Source organism: Brienomyrus brachyistius, chromosome 24 (genome assembly GCF_023856365.1).
Source record: "Brienomyrus brachyistius isolate T26 chromosome 24, BBRACH_0.4, whole genome shotgun sequence".
Lineage (NCBI taxonomy): Eukaryota > Metazoa > Chordata > Actinopteri > Osteoglossiformes > Mormyridae > Brienomyrus > Brienomyrus brachyistius.
Window position 1 is genome coordinate 4,730,755 of NC_064556.1, and position 20,654 is coordinate 4,751,408.

General features: G+C 42.8%; 1 protein-coding gene across 6 annotated transcripts; it reads left to right on the plus strand.

The window, feature by feature from the left end:
- The first annotated feature begins 4,937 nt into the window (after positions 1–4,937).
- On the plus strand, positions 4,938–19,579 carry gabra6b (gamma-aminobutyric acid type A receptor subunit alpha6b). Of its 6 annotated transcripts, XM_048995443.1 has the most exons (11): positions 4,943–5,126; positions 5,218–5,266; positions 5,418–5,536; positions 5,924–5,991; positions 6,568–6,788; positions 7,335–7,417; positions 7,511–7,654; positions 8,430–8,582; positions 11,172–11,425; positions 12,633–12,892; positions 17,958–19,579. In XM_048995443.1, exons 2-11 carry the CDS (start codon positions 5,232–5,234, stop codon positions 17,968–17,970), a joined length of 1,350 nt encoding a protein of 449 aa, XP_048851400.1. In that variant the 5' UTR covers positions 4,943–5,126; positions 5,218–5,231; the 3' UTR covers positions 17,971–19,579. The 6 variants fall into 6 exon arrangements, with proteins under 6 accessions (XP_048851399.1, XP_048851404.1, XP_048851402.1 ...); XM_048995442.1 differs by lacking the exon at positions 8,430–8,582 and adding an exon at positions 10,245–10,397 and having other exon boundaries at positions 4,938–5,266; XM_048995445.1 differs by lacking the exon at positions 8,430–8,582 and adding an exon at positions 10,245–10,292 and having other exon boundaries at positions 4,941–5,266.
- The last annotated feature ends 1,075 nt before the right edge of the window (positions 19,580–20,654 follow it).

Genomic DNA, 20,654 nt, shown 5'->3' on the forward strand with positions numbered 1-20,654 from the left:
CACCAAGTAAACACAAGTTATTAGCGAACTTAAACAGAATTGGCTAAAACTGGTGAGTCTTCCCCGTAGGCGGAATTCGATGTTTACGTTTAGGGAAGAAAAACCACATCTTGCTTACGCTGTATTAGCGCACGTATCTGATGCACACATAACCTATTACGTTGTCTAGCCATAAGGTAAAAAGAAACTGCTTATGCAAAGGTGGATAGTGGCAGAACAGAACACGACTGTAACCTCAGAATATTATCGATTCACTGAACCTTGACGGTAAAGAGCTGCATTCCAACAACTAGCCAAAAGAAACGACTGTAACCGTCCGTGCAGAATACCTCTCTGGGGTGGGGGCAATCCCCCAAACTCTGCCCATGGTCTTCCCCCTAAATGAAAATAGCATATCAATATATATTAGGACAGTGTTTCACAACCCAGTTCTCAGAGACCCCCAGACAGTCCACATTTTCGCTCCCTCCCAGCTGGGCGCTGACACCACCTGACAGCCAGGCCCAGCATTAGCAAGGTGTTCAAGCAGCTGACCCTAATTATCCATTTATCTTTCATGTCAGGTTCAGCGATCGCGTTCACACCTGAAAATAGCATGATTCATTACCAAATAAATGAAAGAACCACCAAGCTTTGGTGACACCCCCCCACCCCCCCTCCCCCAAGACATCTGCTACATATTACTAAATCCTCAAAATAGCTGAGTGAATTCTGTGTGGAAAAATGGGCAGAGAAGCTGAAAATGAGATCGGGGCAGAAAAACTTCTTCCATGGCATTCATTTCACCCTTTGAAACAGGAATCATTTAAATAGTGACGATTAGTGCGCTAGAAAGTCTGCGAGTAGGACCTCAACAGAGCCTGCTAGATGAAAGAGAAAATCTATTTCATATTTTACATAATATTATATTGCCAACTGATAATTAACTGCTGGTTGTAACTACGGTAGCTGGTAGCTAAATAGCATAAAACGACTATATACAAGGCTGCGTTTTCTGGTTGCGTGGCCTTTGGCTACGTAGCATTAAGTACTGTACATTTTCATTTAACATATTTAGTTGATGCAACATACAAGCGAGGCAAATAGCACATTGCAAAAATTTTTGCAACTCTGCAGTGGACAGAGATGCAATTAGCAGACCTTGCTAACAAAGGATCAATTTCTAGCCCATGATTGTCCATTTTATTTGGGCTCTAGTTCATAAACTATATCTATCCCAACATAGAATGTGCTTTATTCAGTTCATAGACGGAAGCACACGTGTAGCAAAGAGTTATTTCCTAGCTAGTGTTGCACACATTCTTGTAAGATTAAGAAAATATTGAGAAGGGCTAGAATTACCTTCATCTTAGCCTATATGCTGTCAAGGAGTCGACTAGGCGTTAGTGTAGCTAGGCTGAGCTTCCGATGAATGCCAAGGTACAGACGCTCTGGCTAAGGGCGTCTGCCAAATACTGTAAATGTAAATGTAAATGTACAGGTGTAAGTACTATTGTTGGAGCGGGAGCTACACAAGTGGTTCTGAACCGGGATACCGCAGTCCACTAGGGGGCGGTAGCGAGGACGACATTGATGACATTCTGACTGAAGCTCGGGCTGGGCAGAAAGCCTATATCGGATTTTTACAGTATATAAATAATTCTTCCAAATGAATTTCAGGATGACACAATACTATTTATATTGATAGACTGTAATTGCGCATTAAAATTGAAGCTTTATTAAACAAATACAGTATAATAGAAACCAGTAGTATTCCTTCCAAGTTGCAAATAACGTGAGAGTTTCAGTCATGACATTACACAGAATCCCAGAATTCAAATTCAAATTCGAATTTTGTCACGTACATCATCATACATAGTACAACTTGCAGTGGAATGCTTATTGCAACTGCTCCAATTAAATATTCACAGCTAAAACACTGTTCAGTTAGTGGCGTCTCACAGGGAAGCTGATGGAAGGGACAGGCCAGGAAACATTGTTACTTGGTTCATTTCCTTTTAAAACATTGTGGAAAAATATCATAATTTGCAGTATTTGTTTTATTTTGTTGAAGATTAATACAACGAGGGTCTAATCAGATATTGAGCGCTCGTTTAGTGGTTGTCTGGTATCTGTTTTTAGAGTCATTTGCCAAAGAGGTTTTAGATTTGTTTTGTTCATAAACATCCGTCTTCTGTTTTGAGAACAGGATGATCAACTGAATACGTTCAAAAGAAATTACATTGTTTGGTAGTATAATCAAATGGAACTATATTTATATAAACATCGGCAATTTTTGTAATCATTAGCGAACGCATATCAGAGAACGATATCGTGGCCTGTGCAGGGGGGCCCAAACATGTTTTTCTGGATGGGTGGTCCTTGCATAAAAATGATTGATAATCACTGAGCTACACAATCACTTCTTTAGCAAAGCAAGAACCTAAGAAGAACATTCAAGGGCCAAAAATGCAACATTAGAACATTAGAACGTTCAGGGAACGAGAAGAGACATCAGGTTAATCAAAGACGTTTGTTCTTCTCATGACCATGTTATGAGTTCCACGGCTACTCAGCAAGTTAAGCCTGAATGATGTAAAATACCTTTTGATATTCAGTACATACAGTGTATGATTGATGGTTTGTCAAACTGCAGAACTCTACCCCACCCCGACCATAATGGGTTTGTCGACAGCCTGATTTCTTTTCCTGCATGTTTTCTTTGCAGTCGGTGCTGAAACTGCGCTGTTTTGTGTTGTGACACCCATCCCCAGTGGCAGATTAACGAGTCCAGGGGCTTCCTGATCACTCTAGGCCCTTGGTGGCAGCCTAGGCAAGCCCGTTCATCAATCCACCCCTGCCCACCCCTGTGCCTCTCCCAAAATAAAGCCGACATTCCTCCTTCCTACCTACATGGTTCAGTTCACCATCTCGCCTGGAGTGAGTCAAACATCTCGTAAATAAAGACATAAAAGGTTTGAGCTCTGCTTCTGGGGCAAGTATATATCACTGCAGCTAGGAGCTGAGTGTCGAGTGGGAGGGGCAATGTTCAAATGGAGAGGCAAAGTCGAGTAGGAGGGGCAATGTCAAGCAGGAGGGATTTATCACGAGGGGTAGGGATAGGGTATCAAATAACAGGCCTCTTCCACATTGCCCCTCCAACTCGACATTGCCCCCCCACTCAACATTGCCCCTCCCACTCGACAACTGCCTCTCTCACGCAACATTGCCCCTCCTGTTCGACATTGCTTCTCCCACTTAACATTGCCCCTCCAACTCGACATTGCCCACCCACTCAACATTGCCCCTCCCACTCGACAATTGCCTCTCTCGCGCAACATTGCCCCTCCACTCAACATTGCCCCTCCCACTCGACAATTGCCTCTCTCGCGCAACATTGCCCCCCCACTCAACATTGCCCCTCCCACTGGACAATTGCCTCTCTCCCGCAACATTGCCCCCACACTCAACATTGCCCCTTCCACTCAACAATTGCCTCTCTCACGCAACATTGCCCCTCCCACTCGACATTTCCCCCCCACTCAACATTGCCCCTCCCACTCAACAATTGCCTCTCACGCAACATTGCTTCTCTCACTTAACATTGCCCCCCCACTCAACATTGCCCCTCCCACTCGACATTGCCCCCCCACTCAATATTGCCCCTCCCACTCGACAATTGCCTCTCTCACGCAACATTGCTTCTCCCACTCAACATTGCCCCCTCCCACTCGACATTTGGCTCCTGGCTGCAGCGATGTGCCTCTCCTTCTGGGGGATAATATCGGATGTTGGCTTGAAGCCCGTTTAGTTGGACATAGCTCTGTGTACTGTTCTGATCAGCCACGTCACATGACCTGTTCTATAAACCCAAAGCCATTTGTTTTGACACAGATCAGTGCTTCCGGAGTGTCAACAAGTTTCCCAGCCACAAAAATGATTGTTTTAAAAGTCACATTGTATTTTTTTATGATATGTTATGATAATATAGTGTAGTAAAGGAATTTTAAGAGGGTTTGGATAAAAAGCAGCTATAGATAAAGTGAAATTTGATACTACATACGATTGTATCGACTGTATGTCCATTAATTGCCTTTTGAGTACTAACATTTGTCATTATTTTAAATATGCTGAAATGCTAATTTCATTTATATTATTTCCATTCTCTTGCACAGACGGTTGTTGGTATAACTAAAGAAGAGTTTGTATTGAAGCTTCAGAAATCAGACCAGCTAACTATGTAAAGTGCCTTCAGATCACGGCTCTTTGACAGACGTCTTACACGTGACACCACATTAGCTAATAATTACAGGGGCAAAACGCGAGCCATTTATTGTAACATAATACAACCTGTCATTACTGAGTAGAAATCTGACATTTGTACTTTTTAACTGAAAAGAAGAAAAAAAAACATGCATGCAGAGTTTTAGTTACTCCGCAAGCATATTGCCCTGAGGGGAAACAGTCAAGTACAATATTGTAGTGGATTGTGTTCCATTAATATTACCCAATGTTCCGTTTAATGGCGTCTTATACAGTACTCTGTAACAAGCATATGAAAAAATAAACCTGTAACCAATGGATTTTTGACCGTCGTGCATATCCAATCCCTAATCATGTCATACAGCACGAAATAAGTCTGTAATTATTTAAGTACAAGAAACTAAATTTCTTACATTTTGTAGGCCTACATGTCGGGTTTGCAAACTCCATTCATACTCATGTTACTCGGTGAGATATTGGTGGCTCTTCAGTCATTTGTAAATAAAAATTATTAAACAAAATGAAATGAGTTCGTTGAAAATGGAAACTCCTCTCGATTCCGCCTTTAAACTTTATTGTGAATTTAACATCTGTGGAGTGCTCTCTCACAGGGAAAATGAAAGCATCTTTGGCGTAATCTCCAGCAGCGGGATATCTGAGCCTTGTCCAAATCTCCTAAAGGGTCCGGGCTAATTCTCTGCCAAAACTATCAGTGGATTTCTTCCTTCTAATCTCCCATAATGCCTTATTCGATTATTGTCAATGCTCTCCCTTACTGTTCTTACGTCTCTCAAAACTCCTTCGGTGCTTTTCCTCTAAACAGAGTTATTCAGATGAAGACCTACCGCAAGAGTGAAGCGGATGAGGGCAAAAACAATTTAGATGTATATTAAACCGCGGATGCGAATTGAATCAATAATATCAAATTATGGGCGGCGCAGGTTGTTTTAGTTGACGCACCTCTTTTCGTTGCAGATTATGCAAAAACTATGGCTTTCTTCATCACTTGCATCTTCCTGTCTTGGTGAGTCGAGGTTTTTGTTCGCTTGCAATGAAAAGTGAAGCATGTGAGCGGTGTTATTCTAATTATTGGTTATGTAGTGAAGCGCGGTGTAATAAAATGCACGGCGAAGTGCGCTGGGAGTTTGTGACTAAGGAGCGCTGTTTATTTGCAGTATCGGGGACGTTTGGGGAAACCAGCAAACAGAAGCCAGGGTCTATTTGGATAATATAACACGGATTTTGGACAGATTATTAGACGGCTACGATAACAGGCTCCGACCTGGATTTGGAGGTATTTCCTGCAATCTCGCTAAAGTGTTTAAAAGTGTCAATAATTGCTTTTATTTACCTTAAACTGAAATATTCTCCGCTATGTATTAGTATGGATTTTTTTTGCGCAACACTTAGCAGCGAATGTTTTGTGTCAGTGAGTAATTTCTCGGACAACTATTATTGTTCTTTCCACTTTGTTCAGTTACTTTTTTTCTCAAGTTCTTCAATGAACTCATATGTGTAATGCATATTAGTAGTGAAATTTATTGGCTAAGAGGAATTTTTGTTTATAAACGTATATTTCTATAAAAGATCGCTGTCTATATTGATAAAATGCAAATTGTGTCTGAAGTGTACGAACACAAAACCACGTCGTAAGTATGACTTTACAAAACGATGTTTTCAGGTCCTGTCACAGAGGTCAAAACAGACATCTTTGTCACCAGTTTTGGTCCGGTTTCAGATGTAGAAATGGTAGGTCTAGCGATTGCATGCCTTTGTATATATCGTAGTTGTGTCTTTCTTTTAAAAAATAAAAATGAGTAAGTAAATTAGTGATTGGTCCTTGGTTTGCAACATATATCAGCATTTTATTATGGTTATGTTGTGAACGTTGTTTTTAACCGATTAAGCACTTTAATCTGTTTGAGAGTCCTTGTCGGGGAAGGTCTCGGATTAGCCGTTAATTTCAGTATCTCCCTGTGCTATTTTAACTTCTTAAAGCCACTGCGTCCATCATGTAACATGTTATATGACTCCTATGTCTTCAAACTAGAACTTAAACAGCTTTCAAACATCCTCGCTTGCTTGTGGTTCTCGTGTTTTCACTTGGATTTTGAAAGCTGCGCTGTTCGTTTCTTGGATTATGTTTTATAGTTAGATTAATCAGTAGAATACTCCAGAACCCGTTTTATTAAATAAATGGTAAACGGGGAACAAAAATTGAAGTATGTCTGGAATAGATAAATCTTTTTGTATGAGCTCGTCATTAAAAAAAAATAATAAAATCGGTGAGCTGGTGATGTGAGTTTTGGATGTGGATAAACGCAGGAATACACCATGGACGTTTTCTTCCGGCAAACGTGGATCGACGAGAGGCTTAAATTCGACGGGCCCACGGAGATCCTGCGCCTGAACAACCTCATGGTCAGCAAGATCTGGACACCGGATACCTTCTTCCGGAACGGGAAGCGGTCCATCTCTCACAACATGACCACTCCCAACAAGCTGTTCCGTATCATGCAGAATGGGACTGTGCTCTACACCATGAGGTACACACAACCAAAACGGCCAGCTCTTCCAGAACACAATGTGTCCCCGCCATGTGTGCGGTTTAAGTACCGCAAACAGTTTGTAGTCAGCCTGATCTCACGTTAAGATCATTTTATAATATGTGTTTTCGTCATCAATTTGTACAATTTTGCACGTGCACGCGATTTTCCTATATACAGTAGAAAGTACATATAGTACTTCCTCTTTTTATTCGCAAAATATGCATAATGTGGGTAGAACTGTTACCTGCTGAGTTTGTGTATAAATCCATCTCCTGCTGTATGTGTGGAGTTTCCGTATCCCCTCGCAGTCTATATCAATCAGGGATCTTTGGTTTCTTAAAAACATGTGGTTAGGGGATGTATGTGTCTGTAATTCACCGTTAATGTGTGATTTGGGGATTCACTTGTTTGCAATAGACGGGCGTCTCTTTTTGTGTGTGTGCGTATGCATCAGGGGATAGACTGCAGACGCACTGCGTTAAAAAATGAAAATGTATGGAACTGGGTTAATACTACGTTAAACAGCAGACTGTTTAATTGCAGGCTTACTATTAATGCAGAATGTCCGATGAGACTCATGAACTTTCCCATGGATGGGCACGCCTGTCCCCTGAAGTTTGGCAGTTGTAAGTGTCACTTACGAAGCTCAGGGTGCAATTTTAAGAGGTGGGAGAGTTGGTGATGAAGGCTAACGACAGATTTCCTTACCAAATCTACAGACGCCTACCCCATCAGTGAGATTGTTTACACGTGGAAGAAGGGACCTCTGTTGTCCGTAGAGGTACCGGAGGAATCATCCAGCTTGCTGCAGTATGATCTGATAGGTCAGACGGTGTCGAGCGAAAGGTTAAAATCCAACACAGGTAAGACACATTTATTCCAGGTGAGGCGGTTAACTTTATTTGCATATTTAAGACAGGGGGGGCCACAGCAGGTAGCATTTTCGCACCAAGGTTGAGATGTTTGAATCCCAGCTATACTCCGCACGTAGAATTTGCATGTTCTTCTCATGTGATGTAGACGTTTCCCCCATAATTAGAAACGATAGACACTGTCTGACCGGTATTTCTAAGTTGCCCGTAGTGTATGAGTAGGGGCGTGAATGTGCATGTGTGCCCTGCTATGGACTGGCATCCCGTCTAAGGTCTACCCCACTACCCCAGCGCAGTGAGTTCAGGGATAGACCGCCCCTCCCCACAAGCCAAACCAGAAAAGGGGTTAGAAGATGATCGGGATGTATTTTTAAGTCACACATTAAATCATGTATTCAAAGGGGAACCGGTGCAGCCTTTGTTCCAAAAGATGTTTTTGGTTAATGTGCCGTGACTTGCCGTGCGTCCCTTCATATGGCCCTGGGGTAGCCGTGATGGGCTCTGGGGTCTCTGTGACCCCGTGATTATATATTATATAAGAATATGGAAAATGACATTACCATAAGTATTTGTAAAGCAGCAGTTTTGCCTTGTTCTGTTTAGTTGTTCTGTATTGCATTTCCTTTTGAGAAACGTTACATTTTCCTTAGATCAGTTGTCTGATCTGACATTTGCGCTGTACTGTATTATCGGCCTGCGGGAGCGCGTGCTATTCGCTGGAATTGCTGTGTCCCGCCTCCAATGTTTCCATTCTTTTTCCTGATAGGTGAATACATAATCATGACTGTTTATTTCCACCTGCAAAGGAAGATGGGCTTCTTCATGATTCAGACGTACATTCCCTGCATAATGACCGTAATACTGTCTCAGGTCTCTTTTTGGATCGATAAGGATTCGGTTCCTGCCAGAACCGTGTTCGGTAGGCCTGAAGTCGTCAGAAATCGAGTCTGTCCCATCAGCCATCATGTGTCTGTGTCCGCATGCAATGTAACAAAAAAAAAAGAGGGTTGCGTGTGTGTTTTCTTGCATCAGAATATAAAGGGTAACGCCGAGAGGCTGGATTTTATAGACGTTCGATTCAAAATTATACGCAAAACATGTTGTTTTTCCCACGTTATTTTATTCTTAGCACCTGCTTTGTTACTAGGTAACCAGTGCGGATTGGCATTGGCTGCCCACTGAATTGCCTTTGGTTTCTCTTCACTTGAGGGTGAAAAAATAGAAGTGTGAAGAATCTCTGCGGCGAAACGGGCATCTCAGGATAGACGAGCGCGTGTTGCAGTCACTCGCGGGCCCACAGCTCGCGCTTGTTCACAGTCCAGCGTGCTTCAGTGACTCGATCACCGCCCCCGTGAGCGGAGGACTCCTGAGTTCAGCGCCGCTCCCTCAATTAATGGCTCTGATTTGCTCTGTTGGGTGCGCCGTGCTCGGACTTGCTGTCTGTCCCCGCGGCCGGCGTGCTGGACGGACACGCCCTATTAGCTCAGAAGGCTCTTTGCCCCTCGGAGAGGCGCGTTACGCAGATTTGCTTATCTGGGTTGCATTTGTTTTGTGTACAAAATAAAGTCAAATAATTAACTGTACTCCTGATGAGTATTTAAACATTTTTTTTTTTGCAAATAAAGATTTCCTGTCCTTTGGGGAACTGCTGTTCAACAGTGCTGGTGAACCCGCTAGGCGGCGTGTCCTGAGGGGACACCGATTTAGCAAGAGGGGGGTGGCATATTCTGAGGGGGCGGCATATTCTGAGGGGGCGGTGGTATCGTGGCTGGGCCCCCCACAGGTGGTGACACTTGCCTGGGGCTTCACACAGTCCTTAATCAGCCCATGTCAACATCAGGCATTGTGATCTGTTTCCAGTGATTAGGGCAGTTTTACAGCATCAAAATCAGGGGTCATTTGGATCTATTGTACGTTTGAGGGCTGGGCTGGAGTAGGACACTAGCTCCTACAACCACTGGCTCACAGGACAGGGGCTTCCTCAGGCTGCAGTATGAGGTTGTCTGGGCTCAGAAAATTTTGATCCCCTTAAACAGACCCAGTGTTTTCTCTCTCTTTCTCCAGTCTCCCTTTATTTCCTCTCTGCATCCCATTTTCCGAAGTGTTTAACCCAGCTGCCGCCCTGTCGGCTGGCTACCTCCGCGGATACTACAGATCTACTCGCATCGAAGCGCTGCTTTAGCCGCAAGTGTCTGGCACAATTTTCCCCGTGTAAATTAACCGTGTAAATGTCTCATTAAGAAGGAGACGATAGAGAAGGTGCTCAGGTCAAGGTTCTCGATGGAGTAAAGGTAGAGCGATACTCTGAAAACGAAAATCTCACGAGGTCTGTGATCATCCAGTTAATATAGAAGTTTTCATACAGGCGACTCGGCTCTTACTGGTGTCTAAATGGATGCTTCCTTCTTCTGTTGTTCCATTCTTCATAAATTTTGATCTAGAGATGGTGAACAAGGGCTTCCTGGAGGGTTGGGCCTACAGCCTTGTTCACCAACTCTAGATCAAAATTTCACATGAAAATACCTTTTTTTTTTCATGTGAAATCTCTCCATCGTTGTTCTTCATCCCTTCTCCATTCCAGGTGTCTATTCCATACAGGTCATCCACTTTTTCCTGGAAAGGAAACTAGGTAATTATCTCATGCAGACCTACATCCCATTGATCATGACCGTTGCACAGTCACAGATTGTGTTCTGGATCAACAAAGAGTCTGTTCCTGCTCGAACTGTTGCAGGTACATCTCCATCTCTGGCTCCTATGTCATTGATCTTAATTTCCTAACATTCAGTATAATGTTTCGAGGTCCTCAGATTTGGGGCAGATGTGTGTCCAAGACCTATGGCAGCATCACGTATTCATTACCGTAATTTCTTAGAATTGTTGTATCGTATTACTCAGTCTAATTGAAGACTTCCAAAGCAGACCTTCCGATCCAAGGCGACGTGGTTTGGGTTAGTTGGGATGTGAACATGGAAAATAAACGAGAAGAATCACTACCAGTGTCTTCCAAGTGTTTATAACGTTAAGACCCTCTTGGACACCAAGGTTCCTGGACACAGATCCATTTTTGATCGTAAACAAAGGGTTGTGCTCGAGCTGAACAGTATTCATTTTAACCATGCGTTTGCTGCTGCATTTGCGATCTTATAGCTACCTAGCTAAAATACTAGCATCAGTTGCTAAATTTGCCTTAATTCACAAAATCGCAAGTTGACTATGTTATATTAACTGAATATAAGTTGCAACTCTGTAGACTGCAGGTTATTTTGGTCATTTTATTATTATTATTATTATTATTATTTTGACATTATTAAACTCAGGTAATATTTTGTTCCCATTCAATTTGCTATGGATTTGGAGTTTACACAGATTCTAAGAGAAGTTACAGCGGGTCGTTGTCGTTAGCAGAGGGCGGGAGATTAGATTGTGGGTCAGTCTGACCCCTTAGGGGTCAACTTGACACTAGGGTTGTTATCACTCAACTGAAGCCTCTTCTGTGTCCTTCCAGGTATCACCACAGTGCTGACCATGACCACACTGAGCATAAGTGCTCGCCATTCGCTCCCCAAGGTGTCGTACGCCACCGCCATGGACTGGTTCATCGCCGTCTGCTTTGCCTTCGTCTTCTCCGCGCTCATCGAGTTCGCCGCTGTCAACTACTTCTCCACGCTGCAGGCCAAACGGGAGAAGCGCAAAGCGGCAGCCCTGAAGGTGGCGGCCCTGGAGGCGGCGGTGGCTGAGGCCGAGGAGGAGGTGGTCCAGGTGAGAGCGCCCCCGGGTGGACGTCCATGGTAGTGCAGCGCTAGGCAAGCATGGCTCGGCTCCAGGTTCCGGGTGTTGCCTCGCGGTCCAGCTGACAGGTGCTCAGATCAGCCCACCTGCGTTCTCGAAATATGCTGGGGGGAGGAGCCGGGGAGATGGGTGTTTTGGAGAAAACTCTGAATCAAACTGCCGCATGAAGATCTTTGAAAATCATAAAACTCTTGACATGGATAACATATCTTCTGGTGGTATGTAGTAAATAAAATACGAGTTATATAATTGTGTCAAATCCATAAATAAGCCAGCAGAATATAGATTGCTAGCAGTAAGCTCGGTGTCGGCGTGCATTTTCAGATTTGCTAGCCAGTTATTTTTTTGTGACGTTTGTTCAGTTCAGTTCAGTGTATTTTTATATAGCACCTTTCACAACAGAGTCATGCCAAAGGCTTAACATGAATGTGTTGTGATATGTAAACCATCATTAGAGAGAAATACAAATTGGGTAAAGAGGAAGGAAAGAAATTAAGTATTAAATAATACCAACTGGAATATTATAAATATTTAGAAAACAGACAGAATTCTGTATGCTTTTGTTATTGCGTAGTAATTTTGTATAAGCGACAGGCTAGCTTTGTACTCTGCGTACATCGCTAAGCACTAAACTAGCAGGCTGGAAGTGTGGACTCTGGGCCGAGTCCAGGCGAGACCCGGCCTGCCGTCGTCTTTTAAAAATAGCCGCTCTCCGAAAGCAGCGTGGCACTCATCCTCCCCGCATGGCCCCACGTCTTCGCCGGGGGGGGCGGGGGCTGCACTCTGCGGCCGGCAGCTGACATTTGCCGCCGCAACCTGGCCCGCTCGATGGAAGGCAGTCAAGAGCGTGGCCCTCATCGGCCCAGTGCCGCGTGGCCCTGGGAGGCAGTGGAGAGCAGAAGGACCTCGCAGTGGGAGCTTTTACTTAAGCTGGTCCAGTAAATACAGTTCTGATGACCTCATCTCGGCACGGACGCAATCGTGGTGTTTTAAACGGTTACATAAGATCGGCCACGTGGGCTGCCTCTCCGGTGCCAGGACAAGCTGTAAAGATGGTTTAATTTTCATTGAAATGGCAGCCGATTAAGAAGGAAGTGATGCGTTCCGGTTGCCCCGCGTCGAGGCGGCGGTATGGCGGATCAAAAGCCTCACGCCAGCGCTCTCCGTTCTTCGCCAGCCCGCGACGGACGGCGGCAGCCTGAAGAAGAGGATGAACTCAGTGGCCCGTGGCGAGGCCCCTGCACCTGCGGAGCACCCCAAGCCCACCCCCGCGCCCGTTTTCGTGCAGCAACGCCCCGCCGCCCCACCTAGCAACGGGCTGTCGGGCACCAGTATCATCGACAAGTACGCGCGCATCCTCTTCCCCTTGTCCTTCGGAGCTTTCAACCTGGTCTACTGGATCGTCTATCTCACCAAGGACACCATGGAGCCTTCCAGGTACTGCTCCCCGCCTTCTGCAGTGGCGGGTTTTCGGCGTAGCTCGATCGATACTTCCCTCGTGGCAAACACGCCCGTTATTTCTAGCCTGGATCCTGATTGGGTAACCTCTGCCTTAAACGCATCTGCCATGCAGAGTATTATGGGAAAATGCATGTGAATTTAGAATTTAAAGTGTATTTAGAATAACACTTTATTAATAATGTCCAAAGTCCAAGTATAACATACCAGACAACTGAAAACAAACATCTTATTATAATACAAGTTGCAGTCAGTCCCTTTCTGAAAGCTATTACGTTAATCTTCTGGCTCCGTTTCTTGCAAAGTGTTTCGTTATTTAATATTATTAATTAGGGTTGTGATTCCTGGTACATCTCCGTCTCTGGCTCCAATGTCACTGATTTTAATTTCCTAACATTCAGTATAATGTGATGAGGTCCTCAGATTGGGGCAGATGTGTGTCCAAGACCTATTACAACGTCATATATTTATTACCATCGTTATTTAAAACTGTTGTATTCTATTACTTAAGCGCATCTGCTGTGGGTAGTTCTGGGAAAATGCTTATGACTTTAGTGGGAGTGAGAGAAGCGTCCAAGGTCCGATAGTAACAAAACCAGACAACTGAAAACTGAAAAATCTTTATTGTAATGCAAGTTTCAGTCAGACCAAAATAGTCCCTTTTTGCACTGACTCTGCAACCCATTCCGTAAATCTTCTGACTGCATGTGTCGCAAAGTGTTTCGTTATATAATATTACTAATTAAGGTTCGAGTATAACTGTCTGCTTGATCGCCTGGTTTCACACAATCACACACACTTATTGACAGGTGTTTGATATCTTTCCTGTGTTGACTGATTTGTACGTCGCTTTGAGAAGAAGCATTGGAAGAGAAATATCAGTTTATTTATTTAATACAGATTAATCAAATAGTAAAATGTATGCAATAGCTCAATAAGTAGTTAACTTATCTTTAAATTGTTGATTTTTTTGTAAACCAGCCTTTTAACCTTATAACTTAAAAGTATTTTCATATTGTCTGTATATTATGCTGTATGATATATTCGTGGGAGAATTTAAATTTCTTTTCTAAAGATGGTGATCAACTAACCATTACATATATTATGCATAATTAGTAGGCGGATAATTAGTTAAGTGTTTGGGAGATTAATCTTATGCCTTAGGTACGTATTGTCTGGTGCATCTCTCCCTCGGACTGTTAGCAGTTCCTTTAGCTTATTTATAAAAATTTGGCTTTGCAGTTTTTGAACTCTCAGGTGCAAATTAATCCGCCTGCAATGTGGTCTTGATGTGCTCGGAATGTAATGTGCTTGCGAGAGCCAGCCGGCGATATTCAGAATTACGTTTAAACCTCCTTGAAAGCATGCCGTTCTACCAGTGTCTTGTTGATTAAATTATAGTACCGGAGTACATTACGGAGCATTCAGTTTCTTGGAATAAAATCCGTGCTGTTACGAGGACAGAGATTCTCTTGGAGTGGAATCACTGTAGTCCTTTTTCCTTAAAACGTTATGTTCAGGAATTAAATGTAAGTTTAACAAATCTGATAATATTCATAAAAATATATATTTTGCTGATGTGGTACACACCGTCCAGAATGTTCCCTTGCTTTGTGCCCTGTCCTGTCTGGCTTCCAGGATCCCTGAGAATCTGCCCCGATAGCAGGCCTGGAAAAACGGATGCATTTTTTAATACTTATTTGCAAAAAAAAAAAAACAATGATTCAATGAATGAACAATCATTCACTCTAAGATGTTCATTTGAACCATTTTGACGTTCTGAGTAACAGAAGCTAACAGCGTCTTTAAGCCTGATGTGATTTCTGTGTTAATCTCCTTTATAGAAGCATATGGATTTAAATATTGTTTGATTGGATTTCGGCCTTTAAACGTCGCCTCAGCCATAATCACCGTCGTGTACCCCTGCTGCTAACCTAATCCCAACGGCACAAAGAAACCGCCGACTTCCGACATTCTGTCTTAGGTTGTTTTAATAACACCTGATACACTTTGCGTCACGCATTTACAGGGATGCCAACTCTCACGCATCTGGCAAATCTATAGTGTTACATTATAACCCTAAAATTAACTACACCAAACCCTACAGACTATTTACAAGATAACAATGAAATGAAAATCAGGCCCCAGCCAGCTGACTGAAGTTAGCGACCCTGCATTTATCTCCACTTCATGTTTGCAGTTAAGTCAATGCTTGCTTGCCAGTCTGGGGTAAATGTGGAACCCGGCACTTCACCACGTCTGTAACACATCCTTGGGTAGTTAGTTTGTTTTTCCATGTACGATAATGCTAACTAGCCAATTACCAGCATAGACATCCTGATAGAACTGTGTTTACTTCAAAGGTGATTATTTCTCTTTAGTTGTATTTGTGGTGATTAGCTGATATGTGGTTATTGATAGTTCTGGTAAATGTAAATACTTAGTAGGAAATGATTTGTGAAATTTTATATTATATGCCAGCTGACTGTGATAATGGGCGAAGAAATTGTGTCTGTTTGGTCTCATTAAGCTACAGCGTAATCGGAGGTTTATATACTCAACTGTCTAACATAAATTTTGAGCCTTATTTGGGTTGGGCTGTAAAATATTGTCTTTCACTTCTTTGCTTTCTTGGGACTCATTTCTGTATGATATATTATTAATGCTGCTCAATTTTTAAGGCAGAATATTTTGCTTTGAAAATATTTAAATGCGTTTTACGTTACTGCCTTACCGACTAACTTTCATCAAGAAAATGAGAGCACTGGGGCAGGTGGAAACGAAATTATAGATGGAATCCTGAAAAGAAGAGGTGTGTTTATAGAAATGTGTTTTACCTCTTTAAATAGATGAACAAAAAACTCTTTCATTTTTAATTTTGAACACATACAGATCCAGTCGGTCGCGTTAAGCTACAGAAGGCGGCAAAATCCGTTTGTTTAATTTTCACAACGCGGCCAGTGGAATGTCACTTCTAGCCTCTCAAGTCACGTTACATGATGAAATTACAGTGTCGATTTTTGTCAACTATTATCGTTAACTAATGCTGGCAGCAATAAAGTTTGCTCTGCAGCGCGTGAACAGTGTGATCAAAAATGCCACAGTAGGCATGGAAGTCAGGGATGTAAAGTTTGGGATAGTGTCCTCGCTTCACTTGTATGCCACTGGCATTACCGTTTCTGCGATAATTACAGACACTCTAAGAAAAAATGGTAAATTGTTGTACCTTTGCTTGCCACTGGGGCTGTACCCTTGTAATTGTACTTTTTAAGGTACAGAAATTCACTCCGAGGAACATCCCATAGGTTCAAACAGCAATAATGAACCATTGATGGTACACAAATGTTCCTCAGAGTCCATTTCTATACTTTAAAAGGTACAGCTACCTACAGCTAAGGGTACAACTGACAGACCCAATCTGAGTGCACCAGCTGTTTTGCAAGCATGGCCTTCGATGGACCTCTCAACGCACGTAGCACAGGACACTTGCGGTCGTCATGTGACCAGCGGTAGCTCTTCTAATGAATAATATTGTTTCAGTAGATTCTAAAACACATTTTCTGGTGCTCATTGAAGCTCTCGTCTTATTTGTCTCCCAGCAGGTGTTAAACTTACTCATTATTGCTTACTGAACTGCGCAAGGAGCAGCTCCGCTTCTTCTCATAAATCAAAACCAGTAAATGTCACACTAGCCTAGCACTTGCCAAAAAGTTTTCCTATGAGATTGTTCGTTTTCGGTCTGTCAAGTATAGAAGCACTATAACTGTGGCTTGATTTGCTCGTATCACTTTGTTATTTTGACGGTTTGGCACCAAAATAATTCACGTCTGACCTTCTATACCTGTATGCTTCCCTTAGCATCGATTCTCCACGTTTCGCTAATCAAACGGCAACACCGCCTAAGGTACCGGCCTGTCGTCACGGCAGTCGTCCCACTCATCAGTCGCTTGCCGCAGAAGTGTTAGAGATTGGACCCGTAATTGCTGGAAGGTCTCAAGTTTTGTTGAGATATTTACGTTATTTATTGTTAGCAGGCCTTCTTGCGGCATGTGCAGCAGGCCTGTCCGTAAATGATTTACACAACTCCCGCCCTCTATATCCGCCGCCTTGGTAGCTTAATCTGTTAGCCTCGGGTCGCATATGTGTCGGACTACCTCCGATTCCACACACCCACCCACCCCCACCCCCCCGCCCATCGGCACCAGAGATTTTTGCTTCCCCTTAATGTGCCAGTCACCACAGTTTAATATGTACTGCAACACCCCCGACGCACGTTCACGCGTTTTATTAATGTATTTCTTTTTCAAAGTATAAATTATAGTATTCACACGTTAAAAATAATAATATTAATACGAAAAACAGACCAGAGAATTTTTCGGGGGGTGCTATGTGTATCTTAGGGTAGTTCTGTAATTTGCATAACAGTAGAAATTAGAAAAATGCTTTGAAAAGATGGCAAAAGTATAACCCTTGACATTACAGTGCTATCCTCTGCATGCAGTTTTGTACATCGACCTCATCTGTCTGATATACTGGGTAATATATATTTTTCATGGTTCACTAGTCAGTATGCCTCCTTTCTAAGTTTGTATTTAATGATAGTGATTCTACAGTTTTGCACTGTTTTGCACTATTATATCAAATCGTCTCATTTCTACTGTTCTTAATTTATGTTCTGCATCAGGGCTCTTCAAATCCAGATTTCCATTCCAAATCCAGGCCTTGTTTTTCGGTTCTCCCGAGTAGTTAGTTTAATAATTACTGATCCTGATTGGCCAGAGTCTTCACACCTGGCTCACGGGTAAAGGAAGGCTGGAAAACCAGCAGGGCTCGGACCGTGATTTCAATAGCTGTGTCTGTGAATGCGTGCACCAGTACGGGCAAAAGAAATTTCTAGTACAGGCAGGTGTATCCGGCCAATAAAGTGTGTTCTGTTTCTGAAAGGGGTCGCTACAGCCCCCACCCAAGCCAGTTCCTGGTGCTGCCCCTGTCTCTTGCAAATATGCTCTTAAATGTAACTCTTTTTCCCTTTCTCTCATCACAGGGAGTCTGCGTGAGACCCTCCCCACCCCACCCCCCCACCTGCAAACTGAAGTCAGCGAAACCATCACTGGAAGGGGGGGGGGGTGCATGGAGACCAGCTCTGTTAGTGTTGCTGCTGCAGCGCAAACCGTACTTTCCTCCATCTGTTTTTTTTTTTTTGTTTTATTTTGTTTTTAATTGTTGCAAAGAGTTTACTGACTGACTGGGGGGGGGGGGTTGGGCGACATGGCCTTTTGCCAGACTCTTGATCAGGGGCAGGGGCTTATCTGGGGGCCTAAGGTTGACATCAGTATGGACACTTGGGTGTTGGCGATGTTGCCAAACTGTTTCAGTGTGGGGGCCCTGTAGTTTGCCAGGGGTCTGGGCTTCAGCCTTGGGTAGCCGATGGGTAACTCTGCTTCTGACATCAGTGCTTTCTGTTCGTCCAAAAATGTCTCCCATTGTTCACGGTGAGGAACCAGAACACGCGTGTACACCCATAGTGAGGTTTGACACACACGCAAGTGGAAATGAAAGGACCACACAAACATTGTAGCCAGACTAACTGCCTGTGTGAAAATCCTCCCCTAATCCAGGTTAATAAATACAGACTCTCCCCAGGTTACGATGCGGTTACGCACCGATAAACCTGTCGTAAGGTAAAAATATCGTAAGGTGAACAATGCATTTTAATACACCTAACCTAACGAGCATCATAGCCTAGCCTACCTTAAACATGGTTAGAACACTTACATTAGCCTACAGTTGGGCAAAATGATGAACACATTTTCTTAATATAATAAAGTGTTGAATATCTCATGTAAATTATTGAATTTACGAATGTACTGAAACTGAAAAACATTTACCCATCGTAAAGTCAAAATATCGTAACATGGGCCATCGTAACCTGGGGAGCGTCTGTACACTGATATATCAGTAGTTGTCCTAAACATGGTTTATCTCATTGCGTGACTGCTTAGGCTGCAGACGAATGTGAATGGCAGTTTATAAATGCAATGTTAGTTTGCGTAGACTATCTTCACTAACGATGGCAACTTCTAGAAGGCCTCAGATTTTAAGTGATTTTGGGGTGAAGTCAGGTTTATCATATTTAATGGGCTTGTGGTGACCATGCACACATTTGCTTCATTCGTTCACCTCTTCAATCAGGATGGTGGGTCCATGCTATTTTGGAAATGGAGTGATCTTTGCTACAGTCTTTAATGTGCGGTTTAGATTTGGGACTAGCATGACTAGACTCTCCTTTACTGCTCATTATGTGGTTCATGTAAAGCCGCACTGAAGTCATTCAAACTTCTGAATGTTGATTTTGTTTCTACTCATCAGGAGATTAACCTGCTTCAGGAAATGTACTGACCGTTAGATTTTCGTACGCAGATAGGCATGGTAGCTCAGATTTTCTTTTATTTTTCTAGCCTTCCAAAGTATATGATAATATCTGATATTCAGTCATTCCTGTTCAATCAGCTTGTTTTCATGAAAGAATATTCAGATCTGATTTGTTACAAACGTATCAGTTACTGTTTGATAAATGTATTATACATCAATATGATTATTGTACGCCGCATTTAAATGAATGTTCATTGTTCCGCTTGAATAAATTCTATGTACATTACATCTTTATTTTTTTTTACCTTTGTGGTTCTTGGCACAAATAGCCGCTGTCATGCAATAAACTTCAACTCATTCCTATGAAAGTAACAACCCAATTTGAAGAGTAACAATCCGATTTGAAGAGTAACAATCCAATTTGAAGAGTAACAATCCAATTTGAAGAGTAACAATCCAATTTGAAGAGTAACAATCCATGTCAGTTTGTATTGGATCTTATGGGGGGGGCGTATATGTATGTAAAGTGTCATCTTTTCAAAGCATTTTTCAAATTTCTACTGTCCATGACACTATAGTGCTGCCCCTAGGGCTTCTAAACCACTGGTCAAAGCATCTTTTATGAGCTTTTCCTGTTCCTGGCGGAGTTACTATCTAAAATGAAATAGTAGTTGCGGGATTTTATGCAAAATTGTTTGTCAGCTGCCTATAATAGTTTATTGTAGCTGTCCAGTGTCAATGCAAAAACTGAACATATGTGTCTCTTGTAAAGGCTTAAAAACCTCTGTTCATTTGTTCAAGTTGAATATAGTTTCTGCTTGTCTTGTTAATTTAGAAAAAGAGATGTTGTAACTAATTGTCTATTGGTGTTCTTTTACTGCCTCGGAGTGAGTAACCTCCTGTTACTGTTCTGGGATCCTCTAGAACCTAGTAGAACATTCTACACAGATGAAGCCTCATCACCTTGGACTATGAGAGTGTGGCACCTTAGGCTCTACACATATCGACGCAACCTCCAGCAGATGACCTAATAAAAGTTCCTGTCAACATCTGAAAACTAGCACATTTCCACTACCCTCTCTAGACGCGGTTCCGATCGTGCTGTGCACCTTGGCACCTCGGGCTATGTTACACTGGCAGCCTTAGAGTGAATCCCCGTGTTCTTAGATAAACCCGGGGCATCGAGGTGTGGAACGCTCTGTTCCTGCAACCTCCATCCCTGAGTGCACATCAACTGTACCGAACATCCAGATCGGCATGTTTTAGATAAGGGGAACCGACTGATCCATATTTAAAGTTGTTTTTTTTTGTTTTTGTTTGGATTAGAAAATATCAACCAACCTAAATTACACAAACAACATCATACTGT